We start from the raw sequence: 23348 nt of genomic DNA, 5'->3' as shown, positions 1-23348 counted from the left end.
CAGCCAAGTTTTGAAACTCACAATTTAATTAATGATTGTTAGTTTGTCCAATCACTTTTGAGACCCTAAAATTGGGGGGACCACATATACCCATTTTTATAATTCCTACACCATGTAGCTAATTTGGACCTATGTTGCTGTCCAATCTTATTTATAAGGTAACCGTAATTAATTCAAATTTAAGATGTCCTAGAAACCCACGACACCTATGCAGTGGTAACAAATGTGATTAATAAAATGAAAATGAGTTATATAATATTATTAGTAATAATAATAACAACAATGATAATAAACAATACTTATATATTTAAATATAATACCCCAAAAAACGCTTATATATTTCTTTAGAAGGCTTTTTTCATTAAGCATTTCAGACCTTTTCAAAGGAGCTGTCCATAGTACCTCAAACTGTCTCTTGGCACTATTTTGAACTGTTTAAGTACAAATACATACGTAAACTGAACTTGGGTGTATTAAACTGTGTTTAAACTGGTGGTCAGCAGAACATCTCTTATCATGTGATCAAGATGTTTGGGGGGGGGGGGGGGGGTCTCGGTATAAACTAAGATAAAACATCTGTCGTCCTCTTGTTGATTGACAGCTGTTTCTTTCCAATTGGAGGGCGGCCTAGTTTTCCAGTGAAAGCTCCGGATTGGCGAAATCTGTGCCAGCCGTAGGCGGGAGTCAGGGCGCTGAGAGAATTGTTTTTTTCAGCGCATCATTGTGATAATTTACGTGAGTGCGGATAGATAACTGTTGCAGTGTTTTGAGTTTGGGTGTGTGGTCGTACATCATCAGTCATATTGTTTCTGTTACAATTGGGAGATTGCATCGTTGAGTATCCGACAGAATATTGGAAGATCTGCAGATATGAATGAGGGGGAGAAAGCAGATCCATTTCAGCACCACCACTGAGGATGCTCTCACCAGCCACGACTGCCAGGACGGATTTCCCCGCAGAAAAGCACGCAAAAATGACAATAGCTTGACAAAGATTAATTTGCAATAGTCTTGCTTTTGTAGGTTTTGATCATATTGCAAAGTAAACGGAAGGTACTTTTGAAAGCTATTTCACAAAAGCGAATGGGATTGTTTACATCTGTTTACACGACGTGGCCCGCTGCAGAATAGAGAAATATTTCATCTTTGGGGGGAAATAACGACTTTATTTTTCAACTTGAATTCGTTTCACTATTTCTCATTACCATTGTGTTGGACTTCATGATATGTCCTATATTGTAACAACATTTGGATGGGATTTGGTACAGTGATTAACTGGATTCTTCCAAAACAGGAGAAAAATATCTATTCTCTTAAGTAAATGCATCCCTGACCGAATTATGATTTGACCGCTGACCATATTGACTCACATTGAAAGAAAAAAAAAAATGCATTATTTTTTGTTTTCTTGATGTGACTTTTCGTCGGCGTTTTCGTCCCCCTTTTTTTTTTTTTTACAAATAAAACCTAAATCAAGCTGTGGGAAGATCATAATCAAGGACACGGTGAACGCCAAGATGCCCACCTCCAAGTCTGGTGCCAGTACGGTGGAGTACTGGGTCGATGGGTCTCGACGAGATGTGCCCATTGAAGATTTCTACACCATGGGGGCAGAACTGGGAAGGTAGAAGACTACTAAATAATAACCAACTAAACACGGCTACTGCTAATGTGTTGTAGACAAGACACTCAGTAGGGATTTACCATAAGGGTCATTTAGGCTACACTCAACTGGTGTAAAAACAGTGCTCCATTACAGCTCATACTTGCTTGGCTTTAGCAAAACACTAATGATCTTGACCTTGTTGTTAAATTATTCATTGGAAACATCTATCCTAGACATAGAGGTATTTAACGGTGTCAGTCTTCCAAACGCAATATATTAATCTTTAATCCTGTTTTGCAGTGTTCCGTTTAATTTATATCGTCTTTGCATGAGTTTTTTATTTTTTATTTTATTGAACACAATATTTAAATGTTATTTTCTTGGGAATGTTTGTATGCTGTAGTGTAAAAGTGGTATTTAAATTGTTAGAGATTTTACTTTCGGTTGGGTACCAAAAGGCCTGTTTGTGATATGTTACTTTATAGGCTCCATTGAAATGTGTTCAGCCGAAAAAGGGGGTTTTCTTCCTAAAAAAACAAAACAAAATTATTCCTATACTTCTATGATTGCTACTCGGTATTATTCAATCCCCACGGAGGAGGGAGTGTCTGTGCTGTGGTAATCACAGCTGTCACTGGGAACCATTCAACGTTTGCCGAACTAACTAGTGATTATACAAGAAACATGTGCAGATATGGCTTAATGGCGAAATGAACTGTGTCCTACTTCCCCCTGCTCTGTGCATTAGTATGACATCTATGCTTTTAATTAGTTTTTGTTTAATAATCCATGAATCAATTTTGCATCACGAAAAAACTATTGAGTGGAATCAATCACAATAATCATCAATCAGTCAATCAGTCAATCAGTCACAATAATCATCAATCATCAATCAATGTGTGATTTCATACACATATCGTCAAGCTAATGAAAATACAATGTGCTGTGCACAGTACAGGTTACATGTTTGAAAGATTGTGTGCTCAGCAGGGACAAGAGTTAAATCAGGGGCAGACAACCTTGTCTCTCTTAATTCATGCTCTCCTGGACTTCAACAAGTGCTTTAATGTCTGTATCAACCCTTAATTACTTAATTGACACTGCTTCTGATGACCACGTAGGTGTTTAAAGATGAAAACTCTCTCTGGAATGAAATGGAAAGGTACATTTTATTCAGCCCATATGTAGGAAAATATAAGTACACAAACGGAGATCAAACCTGTGGGAACTTGTGATTTTTTGTTTGTGCAGTGAGAGCTAATTAGAATAGCAAGTGATGTCAACAGAAATAATAATAGAGAATGGCAAGGAACCCAGAGAAAGGGAGTGTGTGTAAACAATGTAATGAGAGGAAAAAGTGTAAAGTAGCCCTTTGAGGCTAATGCAAAGGCTATAATCATCTCTGTTCCTCTTAATACGAGTAGTCCAAGAATGAATGAAGGAACTCCCAAATGTGCAGGCTGGTCTGGGAATGCTCCAGCATGATCTTTCAGTTTGTTTGTTTGTTTGTTTTCAGTGGTTATGCCTTTTCATTCAGGGATTTCCTTCATCCTGAGTCCAATCTCATTTTACGTTGACTTTGAAGGACACTAGTGTTTTCTTGAAGGATCCCTAGTGATTTCTAATGCTAATTCAGTAGTTTATGGCCCCAATTGTGAACTGGTGTGAGTAGATCATTATATCAATGTTTGGCTTAGATCGTTTGTCTAAGGAAGCCGGGGCCAGACCATTGAAAGCCCCCACCTACCCCTTCCTTACAGGAATGAGGCATGGAGCTGATGTAGAGGGGGTGAGATGTGAAAGCCATGAACACTAGGGATGTGTTTTAGAGACCAGGTATTTATACATTACTGGATGGAAATGAGTGACCTGAATCAGGGGTTGTCTACTCCTAAAATTGCATTCTAAATTTTAAATTAACAAACGAAATGCACAATTTGTTAACTACCACCCGAAGTTTAAAAAGCAACACAATCGGAACTGCAGGGGTTCCCAGTGTTTGCTTTTCAATTGTTCCAGCACTGGTGGTGGGGTGTGGCTTGTGCTGGGGGTAATTTTTATACTTTCTCCCCATTTTTTGTGAGAAACAATTGCAAAAACTTTCATGGTGCACACGGGTGGTGTTATACATGTATCAAGCAGTAAGCATGCAGCTGTGTGATACTTCCACTGTGCAGAGAGTTGATTTAATCCCTGGTGTGTGTAAAAACATGGAGTCTACAATTATTTTGTGGGTGCCCCATCATGAGTCTCGCCAACCGTTTGCCCTTCCATGAAATGCAGCTGCCTCCCTCCGCCCCCCAAGCAAGACAATTCTAGCATTGTCACCATGAGGGCTGCAATACGCAAAACAGTGCAGTGTCTTTAGTCAAGAAGAAACAAAATGTACAGTTGTAAGGTTTTGCACAAATTCCTTCAGGAGGGTAACATAGGGTAATGTTCCTATTGAAGGCTTAAATGTTTGAAAGACAAACACTGTGATTTTGTGGTCATTTTAATAGTTGATTTGTTCCCAGTATTCTGCGCATATCATCTGTGATGTAACAAGTTGTGTGAACGTGAAGGCTCTGATAAGGAGATTTGGGGGTGAGCCCAAAAAAGTGAGCCCCTTGCTGCTAGCAAGCCAAGTGAAAAATGCCAGCACTGCTCTGCAAAACATGTGGCAGCTTGCACCAGAGATCTAAAGGGCTTCAGTGTCCCAGTGGACAAGTCACATCAGCTGGGAGAAAAAGATAAGGGACACAGCCCTCCCTCCCTCTTCCCTTCCCATCTGTCATTTACCGTCTGGTTTGTCTCTTATCAGGAACCCAGAAATTACATCTGTCCCATTTTTTTTTATTTTCAGAATAGAGCCACACTGAATTAGCAATCTGTGGCTTCAAAGCCAAGTTTGCCACTTGGGGCTTGTAACACTGTAGGATTTTGTTTCAGCCTGGTGCTGATCAGATTCCTTTCAGCTGAGAGGATGCATTTGTTCCCCATGGAACGGAAACCTTGATAAAAAAAAAAGTATTACTATAATAAAAAAGCATATGTGGACAGAAGTCTGGTTCTGATGGTAATTGAGCAGGCCTGGACACAGATCCAGAGGCAAGCCTGCCACTGTGGATCACTCTCTCCCGCTGTGAAGAATGTGGTTACATAACGTTTTATGCTAGATCAGTCGTAGAAAAAATAGACATGGAACAGTTTTATATGTGGAGTATGTTTATGCAAAAACTGTAGTGACTGCATTATGGGTTGACATGAATGTATTTTGTATAACAAGTGATATTATTATTAATAATAATAATAGTGTTGCTGCTGGTGGTGTGATTATAGTATTATGGTTAACAATACATAATTGCAAAGATTAAGGCTGGAACATTGAAAACTATTATAATTAATATAATAATAATTGTCAATGTTTCTGCCTACATTTTTGCAATAATGTAATGTTATGCATTTTCTTCTATTGTAAATGTCTAGTCTCTAGGCTTTAGTTGTCAGAACTCATCATTTTGCAGAAAAATGTTGAAAAAATAAATGTAAAAATAATTATAATGAAAATAATAACCTGGGATTACCATCGCATCCTTCCTTTGAGTGAGTGGGTTTGTGCTTCTCTTGGAGTTAAGTCTCCCAGGAACACAAGGGTGCGTAGGGGAGGATGTTTTGGAAGAAGCCTTCTAGTTGCCTGAGAGACGAGCGTTTCAGAGAGCCAGAGGATAGGATTGGGGGGAAGGAACTAATTAGTAGGACCATGCAGTCAGGTGCTTGATTAAAACAAAAAAATGAATTGCCCAGGAGTGGCCTTGTTCTATAGGGAGGGTTACCTGTGGTAATGGTAGAACGGCTGGCTCCATTGTCCACAGTTAAGATGCATCTTTAGCAGCCCTTGATTTGGGTGCATGCTTGCATCAAATGCAGGGAGGGGTGTCAGCACTAGTGATCTAGGAGGGTTGTCCTAAATATCAGTGGGCCACGTAACTGCAGAAAGCCACTGCCATGGTACCACAGGGAGTAGAGCCGACCTCAGAAGGGTTGTTATCCTTGCATTTGATTCTCTGTTTAACCATCCAAAAATGCACCTGATTAATGCATATGAGCAAGGTGTGCACAGAGACTTGCGTTTTTGCGCTCCAATCCTATCTAGCCTGTGCTCTTGCTTGCGTAGGAATTCGAGTTCTTCTTGCTTTCGTCTCCTTGTCAGTCCGGATGTCAGCAAGAGGTTTCTGCTTTGGATGCTAGGGGGGGACATGAATCCCTGCCAAATTACTCCAGCTACTTGGCATATTGATTTGAAAGTGTAAAAATGGTAACCGCTTCCCCAGGGCTATGTATAATTTGAACAAGGTCATGACTTGCACTGTTGTTTCAGTGTTTCGTTTTTTGTTCTGTCAAATTTAGCCATGGATGGTAAACTCAGGGGAGATTTTGGAAATTTTGATTTTGGCCAACTTGAAGAAACAAAAATATGTTGGAGTTCATGTTCAACAGTGTGTTCATCGATAATGGTAATCCCAAACACACTTCTAACAAATGTTTAACAACAGCAATTAACTGGTTTTATATAGGATATTTACAGTACTGGCAATTACCAAATTGATTAGATTTTTCTACTAAACTCAACCAATCCCAAATGATGCTCACATTTTCCAGAACCACATTTAGGGTTGATTTATGAATCTCCTTCCAGTCCCGCCCTACCCACTCTTGAGGAAGATAATGCTATATAAATCAAAAGCAATATGATCAAATAGCACAACAAAAAAAAGGAAAGGGGAAATAAACCAACAAAAAGCTTTTCTGCTTCCTGGATTTGAAACACAACCATTTTAAATTATACTTATGGCATTACTCTCTCTTCCCTCTTCTCTGGCTTTCACCCCCACCCCCTGAAGTTCTTCTCACCAGGCTGAATAACAAAAATATACATCTGGCCACAGTATTATCTGTAAAGGAGATTAAAACACAGCAGGAACCAGTCGCGTATCAAAGGCAGCCTGGTCACAGCAGGATGGGGAGATTTCTGGGCAGACTGTTCAGGGCTACAATAGGACAGCTTCCCTTGGCAAAGGAGTGAATAGGAAGTCCTTTCACAACATGTACTGTATTCTTTTGTCTTGCGCATTGTCGAGCGCTGATGATTTTCAAACAAAAATAGTTTGATAGGTTTGATTTTTGCGTTAGATTGCATGGGAATGTTAGGTTTCCCTGGTTATCTGAGAGAGAGTATACTGCCCAAAGGGGGGGAGGGGCTTGTGTCATTTCCATTGGACCTTGGTGAACGAATTTTGTATGACAAAGCTACCTAGTGGCCACTGTGCGCTGTCACTCAGACAGCTCTCCCCTGTTTGTATAAAGTCTGTGACACACAGCGTGATTTGGCTTCTGGCACAAGAGACTCCAGCGGAACCTTGCAGCCTTTGGGTAGTATCCTCTGGTAACCAGGGTCATACTCTAACGTTTAACAAAATGTGGGGGCAGGGAACCAACAGGGACCCACACACCAACCATAACAGACCAAGACAGACACTGGGATGTCCACTGGCTTGTAGGCCATGCTAATAGTGTCAACAATCCAGTGGGACAGGAGTTGTTTCGACAGTGCCTGACCTTAATTATTCACAAATCTGGCCTTTATGGGGATTGGCCAAAAGAAAGCCATTGTTGAAAAAACTCAAATCAAATCTTGGCTAAAGTTGCCAGAAGGCATGTGTGTAAGAAGATTCTATGGTCTGATGAGATCAGAATCGAGCTCTCCCATAAAGCCCAGGTTTGTGAACCACCCAGGCTATTTTTGTCGTATGCACAGTGTCTCCCAGCTCAGCCGTGGAAGACTGAAACTCATTTATAGAGATCCTGCAGATGACGTCGCAATCCCAGCAGCCTTGGCGGTCCCCATTTTGGCAGGCAAGCTGTTACTTGGAAGGCAGTATTAGGGCGAGGGAAAGGAGATGTGAAAGGGAGATCTTTTTATATCTACTGATAAAATGAGGCATGAAAGATGGATTTCAGCCATAAAACAAGCTAAGAGTATATTAGACAAAAGACAGAGCAACGGAATCATTTCATTTTTTTTTTCTTATTGTTAATGGTTGACTCAGTCTTCGAAATACATTGATCCATATTCTTATAACCTTTTAATAATCCTCTGGTGAGCTCTGTGATTTATAAGTCGTTCTTACAGAAAGTGCACCATTGAGGGGGATCACCAACCACTAAAAAAACACAATTATCTAAACATACATTGCATACAAAATGAAATATGAATCAAATCTATCAAATAAATATGATAGTATCAATAGTGAAATCTTGACTGTTTTCGTGTAATTATTTTGATCTTGAAAACTTTTAAATGTAAACTCAGCAAAAAAAGAAACATCCTCTCACTTTCAACTGCTTTTATTTTCAGCAAACTTAATGTGTAAATATTTGTATGAACATACTCATCAACAACTAAGACATAAACTGAACAAGTTTCACAGACATGTGACTAACAGAAATTGAATAATGTGTCCCTGAACAAAGGGGGGGGTCAAAATCAAATGTAACAGTCAGTATCTGCTGTGGCCACCAGCTGCATTAAGTGTTGCAGTGCATCTCCTCCTCATGGACTGCACCAGATTTGCCAGTTCTTGCTGTGAGATGTTACCTGACTCTTCCACCAAGGCACTTGCAAGTTCCCGGACATTTCTGTGGGGAATGGCTCTAGCCCTCACCCTCTGATACAGCAGGTCCCAGACGTACTCAATGGGATTGAGATCTGGGCTCTTCGCTGGCCATGGCAGAACACTGACATTCCTGTCTTGCAGGAAATCACGTCTAGCAAAGGTGGGATTCACAGTTTTCCTATATTCTCTCCATATCCTAATAATGGGGGATATTCAGTGCCTTGGAATTGTTCTTATATGCTTCTTGATTGGTGCTTTTGAAGAACCTTATACCAGATTTGCTTTGAATGTTCCTTCATCTTCATAAGTTTTTGTTTGGAAATGTACTAACCAACTTTGGGACCTATCAGAGACAGGTGTATTTAACCTGAAATCATCAAAGTTAAGGTTGTTAGCTGGTCGGTCAAACGTTTGATTTTAATCCCAGCCCGAGTGGGAAAACCAAAACTTCAGGTAGAGTATGACCTTAAAATAGAAGAAAAGCTTAGATTTCACAATTGAAATACTTCTTATCCTGATTATTTAAAACTAAATCTGAATGTCCTACAGGTGCCAGGGAAGAGGATACAGAACAGCTGTGTCCAGCTGGGTGGTGCACACCTAGGCAGAAAAGATTATTTTTCTGTGGTTTTGGCTCATGTCATTGGGCACAGAATGTCTTTCTTTTCCGTTGAAAATATTCCATGGTTCTACTGTGATTATGTACAGGGACAGGTCATTCAAGTTCACTGTGGTTTTCTCTCATTTCTCCTAGGGGGGCAACATCTGTGGTTTTCCGGTGTGAAGAAAAACAAACTCAGAAGCCCTACGCAGCCAAGATACTAAAGAAAACGGTGAGTGAGTAGCTGTAATGTAATTTTTATTTATTTATTTAAATACTGCCCAGTCAAACCCAACTGAGTGTTGTCAAGGGGAAAAAGTCAAGAACCTCTGTTATTCAACTTTTATTTAATTTCTGTGTCCTTCCATTTGCAATACGAATGTGATTTCCATTTTCCGAATATGGCATGTCTGCGATCGCTCTTGGATTTGGTCAGATTACATCTTCAGAGCAGGGCAGAGCAATTTTTGCAATGCAGCAACCCAGATATAGTTAATTCCTGACAAACTGAAATATCCTAAAATGCAACATTAAGATTCACAGATAGTGACACAAGAAAGCTTTTCCTGGAAATGTATTAGTACTCTAGACTTGAGAATACAAAAATATTTTTTCCCCATGGAGTTCTTAGTGCTGTGTTCAAACTGGATCCTGCCCAGAAGAGATGTGGTGTTGGAAGTAGACTCAAAAGCCATATCACATTGGCAGCAATAAACAGACAAGACCAATATAATTGCTTAATTGGCACGATATTGTGAGATTGGGTGGTTGGTCCAAAAATATAATAGTCTGTCTCTCCCCACTTAGACCACCAGTGACCAGTTAATTGCTCTAAAAGCTATTTTTATTGCTTTTTCCATTGTCATGTCAGATTTGCAATTAATCCTTTTAGTGGTTTACTCTGCAAAAGTGAAGACACATGCCTATATGTTTTCACCCAAAAGGAAATTTTATTTAAGGTGTTTTTGGTTGTATAGTTATTTAAGGGGTGACTATTAAGTAATTTAATCAAATCACTCTTTCTATAATTACCCATTTGTTACTTATTTTCAAATGGCAGACTTCCAACAGGAGTGACATTTAATTTGTTAGAAGTATAGGGTACTATATGTCTATATTAGTGTGTCAAGATAGTAAATGAGAAAATGGAAAGAAATGAGCGAAACAGCAGATACTTAATCATGTCACCTTAGCACAGCTGGAATGATAAAGTGAATGGCACTTTTGGAAAAGAAAAAATGATAATTCCCATGTGTTTTGTTTTATACTAAACTAAATTTAAATTGTTTTCTTTTCTGTTGATATTTCAGATTGACAAGAAGATTGTGAGGACTGAAATTGGAGTTTTGTTGCGTCTGTCCCATCCAAATATAGTAAGTTCTTTGAGAAGAGTTATTTTTCATTTAGTACATTCCTGCAAACCTCAAAAGCTTAATTGTAAAAAACAAAAACAAAAAAAAAAAACATTTTTTAGACTGTTCAGGAACTCTGACACTATCGAGACTTCATTTGGGACAAACTCAATCGTATTTTATTTGCAAAAATTCACATTTACCCAAATGTACCCATTCTACTGAGTCTATAGTATGAAGCTTTGTTTTTAATCTCTTAGGTGTGTTAGGGGTATTGCACTCCCTACACGTCTGCACACATATGTATTCTGGGAAGACAAATGAATGAGCCTTGTCAATTGAGTGTATGTGGAAGCTAGAGATGGCAGACACAATTCAAAGAACACAGTTTTGTCTTAAGTGTTGCATTCCTGTGCATCTAACTGGGAGAAAAACAGAAGTTCTTAAATATGATATGAGGGCCATTTCTTGTGTGAAGTTCTACACCTCTCTTCCTGTCTCCTAGATCAGGCTGAAGGACATCTTCGAAACTGAAGTGGAAATAGCTCTTATTCTGGAGCTGGTGACAGGAGGGGAGCTCTTTGACAGGTCTGATCTAGGGTCAGAGTAGAGGGATTTCTTAAGCAAGAGCGTTTCTATTTTAACAGGCTGAATTGTGCTTGATTGCAGGTTAGCAGTGTTCTCGGTGTACGTGCACATGTATATTCAGTTGTAGCCAGCAGTCCTCCCACCATTAATGTCAGTGATTCATTTAGTTGAATGAATATTGTTAATCTTAATCTTAGCTGGAGGCAGCCATCCACTGACTAAATGAGTTAGCCCGATTATCGTTGTAACGCTTGCCTTACTCGGTGATAGGGTTGCAATAAACCCTGCCCTCTGGAAGTGTAAGGCTTTTTAGTATTGCTCTCCCCTCTGACTCACGCCCGTCTCTTCCAGGATTGTGGAGAGGGGTTACTACAGCGAGAGAGACGCTGCTCATGTCATCAAACAGATTCTGGAGGCTGTCGCGGTAAGGCTGACCTTTTGACCTTTTGACCTTTTTGAAGGGTGACAGTTTCTACAGGTGCACTTTAAATAATTGTTTATTGTTATCTTTTTCATTTATGTTTTGGGATCAGTCATTATTATTTTTATTATTTTACTCTTGTCATCCAATTGATCCCACTGTAAAAGCTCAAATGATTATGTTCCTCACCATGACTGATGCTTTTCATCACATGCACAAATGCACTCGTTGAACACACACTACGAGCCCATGTATAGGCCACATTTTATCGTCTCATAGCATACACTATAATTTTCACACAGACAATACTCAGATCTATATCAGTTCTAATCCTGATATCAACGTTTCTGCCTCTGCTCTAACTGCCTGTATGTCTGATCTAAAAAATTGAATATCTTAAATCATTTTACACCTTAATTGTGACAAAACTGAGGTAATGCTTTTGGGTTCTCCTGGCTAGCTAGGTAAAACCAATGTTCCACATCTTTCTGTGAACAGAACCATGCTAGAGTTTAGATCTTGACTACGTTATAAGTTAACTTTTGAATCGCCTGTTTTGAATACTGTTATCTTAGAAATCTTGCCAGGCCATGTCCTATGCTTTCTCTACCTGCAGCAGAGAAATTTGTTCATGTTTTTTTCTCTAGGATCGATTACTGTAAAGCCCTGCTGATGCTTAAATGTTTTTTAAAATACTTCTGGAAATGTATAGGTGTTTACTATTGGGAACAGGGAACATCATCGTGAAACTGCTATGTTCTTTGCATGTACATCCTGCCTTCAGGCTGACATAGGACACGTCTGCACCTGTAGGACAGTGTGATCAGGGTTATGTTTTGATAGCTACGTTTCTGGGCTGAATATAGGTCAGTCCTGTTATCACACAAAAGGAGAAGGTAAAAGGCTCTCCCACCCCTCCCCTCCTTGAGCTACTGCCCATGTGAAATAATCCTTTCTGAATCCATCTTTTTTTTTTTTTTTTTTTTATTATTAATCTCCTGCCACAGAGAGTTTGAGCCCAGGAAGCAAGGATGGCAGTGATGCTGTTATATAACAGTCAGTTGCGTGCCGGCGACTGTTTTTTTTTTTTTTCTAAAGTGTGTGTGTATGTGTGTGTCCGCCTGTTGGAAGAGTTTTAGCTGCATGTGCGTGTGTGGTTGTGTGTACATGCATGCGTGTTTTCCATAATGATATTTGATGACGTGCATGGTTGATGAGGCTGCATGTGTCAGGGTGTAACGTGTGGTCAACAACCAGTGCGGGTGTGGGAGTGTGTGTGTGTGTGTGTGTGTGTGTGTGTGTGTTTGTGAGTGTGCGAGACGAGACTTGGATTCGCTTCAAGTCTGCAGCACTAATGCCACTGGCAAGCAGTTTTTTTTTTTTTTATGTTTTTAGAAAGCAGTTCATATTTAAATGTCTTACACTTACCGTTTGGAGCTGCAAATGTAGGTTACAGGATTATGCAAAGAGCTGGGGAAAATAAGAGGGCTGTTATAAGCAGTCAAATCAGCTGAAGCCAGCACTGATATAAGATATAATAAAAAAAAAAAGGTTGAGCATCTTCAATTAAAAGGAATAACAGCCCTTATTTAGTGGACACAATCTGATCCAGAGATTGGCATCAGATGAGTTTGGCCACAGTATTTTCAATGAGGTTTCTGTCTGTTCACCAGTGGGCCCCAAGCAGTGTTTTTTCCAATAGCGCTAAATAGCTACTTAGCCTGAAGTTGTTTAGGTGGAAAGTTAATGGTGCTAATCTTAACAGCGGCCTCTCAGACCGTATGTGGTGCTAATGTGCTGGAGGGGGAAAAAAAAATCAGCTGACACTGGCTTCAGGAGTTACCAGAGTCACTTGGCAGAGAGAGTTGTTTATAACTCAGTAGTGGCAAATATGGCCATGTGTGTCTCATTTGGGGAAAGGGGATAATTGAAATGCTCTTTGTTAACCACAGGATTTAAGAAAATCAGGGGTTAGAGCTCTGAGCTTCAGTGAGACAGACCGTCACACCTACCTAACATAATATCTTGAGTGGCACACCAATCCCTTTCTGCCAGTCCATGGCATTATAAACTTAAAAAAGACATGCATTCAGTGAGATATTCTGTAAGCTTTTCATGTGTAGTTGTGCGATTGTGTTAGGAATAATTTCATTTTATATAATTTTCTCTTACACACGTATTTTGTCCTAAGATTTGGTTTTAATTACAGGAAGGTAATCCACTGATGTAAAACAATGGTATTTACTCTAAGGTCTCTCCTTTCAACACAGTTCAGTTCAGAGATAGATTCTGAATATTATGTTTGCGTTTATGTGCTTATTCTGTATTGAAGCTGTGGATGATTTAAGAGAAGCTTAACAGAAGATTTAAATGTTAAATAAACAAAATCGTACGCATATTGAGTTGTTAGGCTAATTGTTATCCCTGCTACTGCACGCTATCTGGATAACACTGCTTCATATGGCATGGAAGATGATGGCAGGTTTGACAAACTACTTTTCAACTGCCATTTTGAATTTGACCATGTGGGAACAGATGAATAAATAATACATGGAAATGACTCACGAAAGCAAATCTATAAAATGGGGAATGGATTTGATGAGAAGGCATCTGTAGAAATAACACAATCTCTGTGCTTCAGAAATGTCCATCTGTTGCATCTATTCTTGGGGAAGGGTTTAATTTACAGTGACAATTAATCCCACATTGTAATGCCCCAACTAAGCTGAATATTAAAAGAAAAGCAGATTTTTGCTTTTTGTGCATGAAGTCTGAAAACGGTGATGTTTGTGTATTACTGACTCACTATATCACCATTAAAATTTAAAGCAAATTTAAAGTACTTTTTACATGAGAGCCTTGTCTGCATTTGTTAAATAACACTAGATGCACATTACAACTTGCAGGTTGCACAGACCACAATTTAAGTTGAGGCTTTGTTTAATTTGTGCTTGGCAAGGGTCATTGAGCACTAGTATATTAGTTAAAATTTGATATGCATTGTGTATTTTGATTGTAGCAACTACTTAGAAACGGCTACAACTGTTAACTGAGGTTCCAGGTAAGTGTCGAAAGAGGGAACAGCATTGCCAATACCAGTCTTCAGTGTGTTGATCTTTGTGCTTTGCTTGTCATAAGTTGCTTCTGACAGTACAGCTGAAAACAAGACTATAACCATTGCATAAAACTGTGCAATTGTCAGTAGACAACAACCAGGTTTAAATCCAGACACTGACTGTAAAGAGTCGAAAACCATCCAGAGAGAGAAGCATGGTCAAATAAAAAATAAATTATTACGAGCAGCTGCACAGAAGACATCCATGAGGCAATCTCAAGAACAGTTTTGTTTTCTACCAAAACTATTTAAAACTATAACCACCTGTAGCACCTTAAATACATCGTGACAGAACTTCCACTTGACTTATTTACCAGCTTGTAAACACCGCTATTGTACATACATGCCCAGGGACCCAAGGCATAGCTATTTTGTTTTTCTATATGATTAATATTATTATTTCCATACAACGGCTGAAACAACATGCTGGGGGGCTCTGAGTGGCTGCTTTACATTTTCCTATCTCTGGCTGTCTGGTGATAAGAGGCTCTTTGTGACTTTGCAGTATTTGCATGAGAACGGCGTGGTACATCGAGACCTGAAGCCAGAGAATCTGCTGTATGCGGACTTGTCACTGGACGCCCCGCTTAAAATAGGTACCAATCACTACCATCGCCATTGTTCCTTCTTGCATGAAGTACTGAAAATTGTTGCTGTCCGGTCTTCTAATAATTAGTAGTAGTAGTACATTATTGTGTATCAAACAGAAAGCCATATAAAAAGATGGGGAAGAGTTTAAGTGGTGCACAGGGTTAAGTTAACAACATGGCAGTGTGCAACATTAATTTGCATCCCTTTAAGGTTTTTGTACCCTTCTTGTTTCTAAGAAAATTTACTTAAATATTGTCTTCAATTAAGATTTGACACTTTGATGTGTTTTGTTGGTGTTTTAAGGAATTTCAAGCCAATGTAGCCTAATTAAACCCTAAGAAAGTACCATTAATTGACATCCTTACTGCCATTGGTTTACTTTGTTTTTGCTTGAAGGAGCTATTTTAGTAGTGATGCATGTACAAAAAGGAACTTGCTTTAATTGTTAATCAGGTGACGGTAGCTGTATTCGACAAAGCCTGTCCTTCTCATGCCTTTTATTGAACCACTTAGATTGTTTCTTACCTTCCAGACTGTAGTTGACTTCAATGTGACTTGATCATAGCTTTGTGGTCAAGTAGACTGGTTTCAGTGCATGCTCTGTTACTCACTTGACTGGTTCTGTCTCTTCAGCCGACTTTGGCCTGTCCAAAATTGTCGATGAGCAGGTCACCATGAAGACAGTGTGTGGCACTCCCGGATACTGTGGTGAGTGACCCCTCTACCCTCCCCACTCCAATTTCCTCACAGAATATTTCTGCTACCACTTCACTTCACTTATAACCAAAAATGACAAGCCATTACGAAGTGATTTGCATGCTGTGAGAATGGAACACTATTACTGTGAGATTTAATGGTGATATTTTTCAGACCATAACTGCATTGGTTCCATGTCATAGAAAGATGCCTTAAAACTGCCTTATCCTACTACTGAAAGGCATGAGTTGATTGAAAGACCTAAATATTTTCAGTTTTACTAAGTGATGGCTAAAGGACTTATAAACCTTTGAAGGAGTAAACAAGTTTGATTGAAGCAGTTAGTTCAAGCACAGTTACAGTAGCTGTTGAAATTAAGACTTAGTCTCACAGTAGTTTATTTTGTGGAGTTTTCTTAAATCCCCCCCAGAAATAAGCCTTTTGAATGGTATGGTACAATATTTTGAATGAAAAGATGTCAACTGATCACAATTATGTCATCGTTTTACATCAGTAGATTATTAAGTGAATGTGTTCCATCTTGATAAAGTGAGAAGAACATTCCAGAAAGTACAAAACATTTGTGCCTCATTTATGATTGTGTACAGACCAGGAAGAAGAAAACCATAAACCTAAAGGCTGAGTAACTTTAAGAAATATACTTTTTGGGTCAAAAGAGAGGATATTCTCCTGGGTGATTCTGTTCTATACTACAGATGTAACTTATTGGCAAAACTTCTCTGTTTTGACGAATCAGAATGTGATCTTAGTCTGGATATAAATGTAGCAAAATAAATACCATACATTATTGTTAAACTGTGATTCTTCTATGTGTATACTATAAATACAGTTGTATTCCTCTTCCAACAAATCTCCAGATTCCTTAATTTACAGCAACAGCTGACTTTGGTTTCTGTTTCAGCTCCCGAGATATTGAGAGGCAATGCTTATGGCCCAGAAGTGGACATGTGGTCAGTGGGGGTCATTTTGTATATACTGTAAGTGAGGACATGTTTTTAATCCAATGCTTTTGTCTCATATCAGATAACTGTGCACATAACCAAGTTTAATGCAATCATCACTTCACAAAAACTATTTCCACTAATTGCTTTTCTGGTTACAATTACAAACGTGCAACAATTTGTTATAACTTCTAATGTGTAATTGTTAATTTTGCCTCACTTCCTTCAGTTTTTTTTAATTATCTAAAATGGAATGAGATTGTTTAGCTGCAGAAGTCAGGGAATGTTTATACACTCACCTAAAGGATTATTAGGAACACCATACTAATACTGTGTTTGACCCCCTTTCGCCTTCAGAACTGCCTTAATTCTACGTGGCATTGATTCAACAAGGTGCTGAAAGCATTCTTTAGAAATGTTGGCCCATATTGATAGGATAGCATCTTCCAGTTGATGGAGATTTGTGGGATGCACATCCAGGGCACGAAGCTCCCGTTCCACCACATCCCAAAGATGCTCTATTGGGTTGAGATCTGGTGACTGTGGGGGCCAGTTTAGTACAGTGAACTCATTGTCATGTTCAAGAAACCAATTTGAAATGATTCGACCTTTGTGACATGGTGCATTATCCTGCTGGAAGTAGCCATCAGAGGATGGGTACATGGTGGTCATAAAGGGATGGACATGGTCAGAAACAATGCTCAGGTAGGCCGTGGCATTTAAACGATGCCCAATTGGCACTAAGGGGCCTAAAGTGTGCCAAGAAAACATCCCCCACACCATTACACCACCACCAGCAGCCTGCACAGTGGTAACAAGGCATGATGGATCCATGTTCTCATTCTGTTTACGCCAAATTCTGACTCTACCATCTGAATGTCTCAACAGAAATCGAGACTCATCAGACCAGGCAACATTTTTCCAGTCTTCAACTGTCCAATTTTGGTGAGCTTGTGCAAATTGTAGCCTCTTTTTCCTATTTGTAGTGGAGATGAGTGGTACCCGGTGGGGTCTTCTGCTGTTGTAGCCCATCCGCCTCAAGGTTGTACGTGTTGTGGCTTCACAAATGCTTTGCTGCATACCTCGGTTGTAACGAGTGGTTATTTCAGTCAAAGTTGCTCTTCTATCAGCTTGAATCAGTCGGCCCATTCTCCTCTGACCTCTAGCATCAACAAGGCATTTTCGCCCACAGGACTGCCGCATACTGGATGTTTTTCCCTTTTCACACCATTCTTTGTAAACCCTAGAAATGGTTGTGCGTGAAAATCCCAGTAACTGAGCAGATTGTGAAATACTCAGACCGGCCCGTCTGGCACCAACAACCATGCCACGCTCAAAATTGCTTAAGTCACCTTTCTTTCCCATTCAGACATTCAGTTTGGAGTTCAGGAGATTGTCTTGACCAGGACCACACCCCTAAATGCATTGAAGCAACTACCATGTGATTGGTTGGTTAGATAATTGCATTAATGAGAAATTGAACAGGTGTTCCTAATAATCCTTTAGGTGAGTGTAAATACTCTGCTCAATGTGTAAGTTTTTCTTTTTAAGCTGAACTTTTGTTATCATGATCATAGGTTTTCAAACAGGAAACTCTTCACCTTTTCCACAAAATCTGGTCCTAGTATCGGTCTCTTTGTTTTTGTTTTGTCTTTCTACTCAGGCTTTGTGGGTTTGAACCATTCTTCGACCCAAGGGGGGACCAGTACATGTACAGCCGCATTCTGAACTGTGACTATGAGTTTGTCTCCCCCTGGTGGGATGAGGTCTCCCTCAATGCCAAGGACCTGGTGAGCCATTACTCTCTCAGCTTTGCTATTGTGCATGACCCAGCTTCAATTGAGTTTGGGCTTGTCCTGACAATACTGTGTCTGTGTAGTATCTGCTACAGTTGCAAACACTACCTGGGATGGAACAGTAGAGCAGATTCAAAATGATAAAGCTACACGCCTTGCCTTATTTTGTCTACGTTTGCAGACACAAACATGGAGATGTCATAATATGAATAGGGCACACATTTGCTTTGCTGTTTCAGGGTGTTTCAGATGTCTCGTATTTCTATCCAATCTGTCCACAGGTGAGTAAGCTGATTGTCCAGGACGCACAGAAGCGACTGTCTGTCCAACAGGCTCTGCAGCATCCATGGGTACTGGGCAAAGCCGCTCGTTTCTCCCACATGGACACCACGCAGAGGAAACTGCAGGAGTTCAATGCTCGGCGAAAACTCAAGGTCAGATTCCTGAATCATAACTGGGCATAACTCTAAGGGGGTATTGGCATAATTTCCCTATCATTTATTTTCATTTTGTGACAGTGGAAACTTTTGTCTTTAGTTACTATACCATATACCAGATACCATATATTTTCTTTCAAATGCATAGATTGTGATGTATGGATAAGAGTAATATATTTGTGTCATGCTATGTTGTCAATTTTACCTTTAACTAGAGCTGAGTACACACATGTACTGAAAACTCTACTGAAACCAGATTATGTAGTCCATGTGTTTCACAAAGTGTACAACACCTCTGTTTTTCTCTGTATGCCCCCAGGCTGCTATGAAGGCAGTGGTGGCTACCAGCCGGATTGGCAACCACAGTCGTGATGAGGGCTCCCGGGTGAGCAGAAGGACAGATAGCCCTGATGGTCAGGCAGGCAAGACCTCTAGGCAAGCCAGCATGCAGAAAGAGTTGTCCCAGGATTCCCCAGTGCACAGCAAAGCCAAAGGCAAAGAAGAGGCAGCCACAGATCCCCCTAGCAAACCCTCTCACCCTCCTCCGTACAGCCCCAAACCCCCCCAGGCAGCTGCACACAGGCATCCAGACAGTTCCGACACTGTGAAGGTCCCCAGGCCTCCCTTAGTCAAACCTGAGGTCCTCAAGCAGGCCTCAGTAGTACCGAAAACATCCGTGGTCAAGCCAAGGACCCCCAGAAAGAGCTGCTCCATGCAGCCATCCAATGGCTGTGAGTCTTCACCCATTGTAGTTACCCCCCCGAGTCCCAAAAACCTCAAGAATGGATTCGGGATGGAGTCCACCAACAAGACGGCACAGTGCCAATAACATCCTGCCAAAGATGCACATATCCAGTTGACCTCACTCTGAAGTTCCAACTAGATTTGTAAACCGACAACTCCCATAACATATAGGTTACAAATTGGTCATCTATAAATGTTTTTATTTCATCTTCACCAGGGTGAGGAAAAGGCTGGAGTACTCCAAATTAGAATTTAACCAAAACCAAAATAAATATTTTCACCTTGAAATCCAAGAATCCAAGAAGCTAGCTGGTGACAAGCATTTGACATCTTCCTTTCTTGTCAACCAGTTGTTCTCTGCAATTTTTTAAGACTGAGTGTGTTAGAGGTCTCAATATATTTACAACATGGGAAGAATCATTTAACAAGAGAGCCAACTTCAGCTGAACAGACTTTCAACCGGCTTTTGGATGTTTTCTACAACTTTTTACTGTTGAATATAAGTTAGACTTGATCTTCTCATGGGTTTTGGTTCCTTTTTTTGTTAAAGGATTTCAGTGGTCCTGAAGCTTGGATTTATTAGCATAATAAAACTGGAAAGATGAATATTTCAGTTTACTCAATGAAAAATTCCTTCCTTTATTAAATACAGGATTGTATTTTATAGTGCTTAGTTGAGAGCATTCCAATTTCTAACTATAGATGTCTTATTTTCAGTTTTTTCCTGTTGCAGTAACCAAATGGTGTTTATGCTACTTCAGTCCTCAACAAACTAACCTGCATCTTCCACTCAGGCTTAAGGCAACCATTTACTATCTCTAACAAGCTTTTCAGCTTCTTAGATTATCAGTGAAGCCCTTCACAGAACCAGAAATCTGAACAACATCCAGTTGTTGAACGGGGTGGGGGATTGTTCGATTTCATCCGTACATCTCGTAAATAACAATTATGAATGAACGCGTTTTTGAACTGGGGGGGAACTTGTACCACCCTTAAATGATGCCAAATTGTTCACACTCTCTCAGCATTCGGGGGGAAGCGTCCCTCCATAAGCCAAAGCCTATGATAAAATGCAACACCTTCGACCTTAGCATTTTCAAAGTTTATCAGTGTCAAACCTCCAGGAAAAATGTTTGTTTCAGGTACACATCACATTCAGATTCATACATTACATTTAAAAGTAAACATGTTTCCTAAGCGGTTCTCATCTGACCCTTAAAGGGGAACTCCACTGAAATTCTGTTTTTCGGGTTATGCTGTAAGTAGAAACATATTCTGTGTAGTGTGCTTATCATGTCCAGCTCATTCTATGTACCAGAAATCAGAGATCGAGAAATAGGCCATGATGTCACACGGGTGCTAACTCTGGAGCTGCTCTGCTGGAAGTCAATGGAGAAATTCAGAGAAGTCATCAGAATGTTTCTACTAATAGAATAACCTGAGAAACTATGGAATTTCGGTTTAGTTCCCCTTTAAAGGAAAGGGAGATTGTTTTGCAGAGTTTCTGTTGGGTGACAGATTGGTGGTCTTCTGTCTCCCCAATGGTTCAGAACTTCCAGGGCCCCAGTATGTAGTTTGGAAGAGAGTTTAAACCAAGATCCTGCTCACTTTGTGGGTATTAAAGATGCCAAGACAGGAGGCAAGGGTTATTATGCAACCCAACCCAACCCAACTGAATCCAGCTAACAGGTCATAAATCATGCCTGACTAGAGTCCCCCTACCTTAATTAATATGTATAAATTATTTCCTGCCCTCTCCCAATCCCATTTCAGCAGGACCCCCTGGTTAGGTAAAGTATTGAGTAAGTATATAATTGATGCAAGTAAGTATGTGGGAACTCAGTTGGGGGAAGTGGGGCGGGGATCAAAACCTTTTCTGAACTTAATACAAGCATTTCATTTTGAGGAATGCTGTTAGCAAAGTTAATGTCTTCCTCTAAGAAATATTTGGTTTTGGTCAGAGGAAATCGGCTGCAGGTAGTGCAAAGGTCTCATTTCCTTCCACTTCCATTTCCTATAGCCTAGGGTATTGTCACTTCACTAGTAATTCAGAAAATGCTTTGTTGTTGTGCATGCTTTTAATGGAGGCTTTGGTTTAAGCAGAGACATAACACCCCAACACCAGGAATATTCAATGTTATATCTGGGTAAGGGAATCATTACATTTTTTTAAATTATTATTGGTTTAACTTCAGGAGCAAAACGGAGTGAACTACACTGTTTAAATGTAGCCTTTTCTGGACATTAATAAGTCAAGAGTTTGTTTAAAATAGTCTGTTTTTAGCAGCAAGCTAAACTATGATTAAGGGAACTGGTTTATAGCTATAGGTATATAAGGTTATTACCTGCATTTGAGTATTTTGTTTCTTAATTCTGACATTGCATATAGGTACAAACATTTTTTATATATAAATATTATATTAGTTGTACATTTACTGTAAATCAGCTGTTTTTGAATTCATGCTGTATGTATGTATGTATGTATGTGTGTGTGTGTGTGTATATATATATATATATATATATATATATATATATATATATATATATATATATATATAATATAAAATCCTGTTTTCACATTTCTCTAATGCTCGACTTGTAAAAATTGCAATTAGAATTGGCTTCTCACATTACCCCAGATTAGAAAAACAAAACTAAATTAACTCACTGGAACTTTACCACATGGGTGCTATTTGGTCTAATTTAACTGTCACAGCCCACACAGGAATATCTTTGGCTCACATTTGGGCCTCCAGCTAGAGATTTATTTACTCATAAAGTAGATGCACATGCCAATCATTATGAAGTATCTCTGCACATAAGTTATACAGTGATTATATAAATATTAGATCATGGCATATGCTTAATTATGATAATTATATAGAATACTTATTTCTTTCATTTTTTCCCCTCAACATTACATAATTTTGCAGTCTTGAAGATAAGGGACAACTTATTAAAAAACAAGTGGTACATGTGTCAAAAACCCTAATCTCTCACAGTAACCTAGCCCAAACCTGAAGAGAAGGATACATTTTCTGTTTGTGGCCAGGCATATAAAACAATGCATGTAAAATTCTCCTAGACTTCCTCTGAAAGTGTTCCTTGCCTTTGGGACCATTGTGCAAAGTACTTTGAAATGTTGACGTCACCACAATATTAAAGGAAAATCAATCTGTATTTAACTAATGTTTTTCATTTTACACAACTGGGCCCTGGTGTCACATTAAACGCTTTAGCAATGTAACCTTCTAGGCCTGATGGCCTTGGTGCTTTAGAAAATGTATAGCCTGGGAGAAACTGGGAATCACTTTTTGGAAGCAAATGCTTTAACACAGCTGATAAGCAACATGCTTTGCAGTTACTGGAGTAGAAATGTGGACTGAATATGTCCCATTTCCGAAATAACCAGACTGGTCAGGACACATACCAGGTTAATGGAATTGGAGCACATTCCTGGTTATACATTTGACCGAAAAGAAGAAAAACAAAAGCCCATCCTCAAAAAATAAATGCCAGCATGCACACCTGATTAATACTGGTGCACAACTGTCTGCCACTGCAAACCATCTACTTTGTAGACCAAATGGACTTTGTGGAATTTATTATGCAAATGTAGATATGGTGTGACTTTGCTGTTTATCTAAACTTCTGTAATGTTGCGAGATGTTACCTAGTTCTGTGTTCCATGTTTTCAATAATAAATCTAGTAGATCAAATGATGGCTGTTTTGGTTTCTTGCAGAGATTAGAACATTGTGTGTGCCCTCACATCATCATGGTT

At 39.5% G+C, this 23348-nt stretch overlaps 1 protein-coding gene across 1 annotated transcript; it reads left to right on the top strand.

Moving 5' to 3' along the window:
• Positions 1 to 686: 686 nt before the first annotated feature.
• On the top strand, positions 687 to 23284 carry LOC136718226 (calcium/calmodulin-dependent protein kinase type IV). The gene is made up of 11 exons (XM_066695894.1): positions 687 to 1624; positions 9017 to 9095; positions 10174 to 10236; positions 10721 to 10803; positions 11155 to 11227; positions 14845 to 14935; positions 15564 to 15638; positions 16549 to 16624; positions 18252 to 18378; positions 18666 to 18818; positions 19141 to 23284. Exons 1-11 carry the CDS (start codon positions 1518 to 1520, stop codon positions 19648 to 19650), a joined length of 1437 nt encoding a protein of 478 aa, XP_066551991.1. The 5' UTR covers positions 687 to 1517; the 3' UTR covers positions 19651 to 23284.
• Positions 23285 to 23348: the final 64 nt, after the last annotated feature.

The sequence above is a fragment of the Amia ocellicauda genome, chromosome 22 (genome assembly GCF_036373705.1).
Source record: "Amia ocellicauda isolate fAmiCal2 chromosome 22, fAmiCal2.hap1, whole genome shotgun sequence".
Taxonomy (NCBI): domain Eukaryota; kingdom Metazoa; phylum Chordata; class Actinopteri; order Amiiformes; family Amiidae; genus Amia; species Amia ocellicauda.
This window is presented reverse-complemented; position numbering and strand designations above follow the sequence as displayed.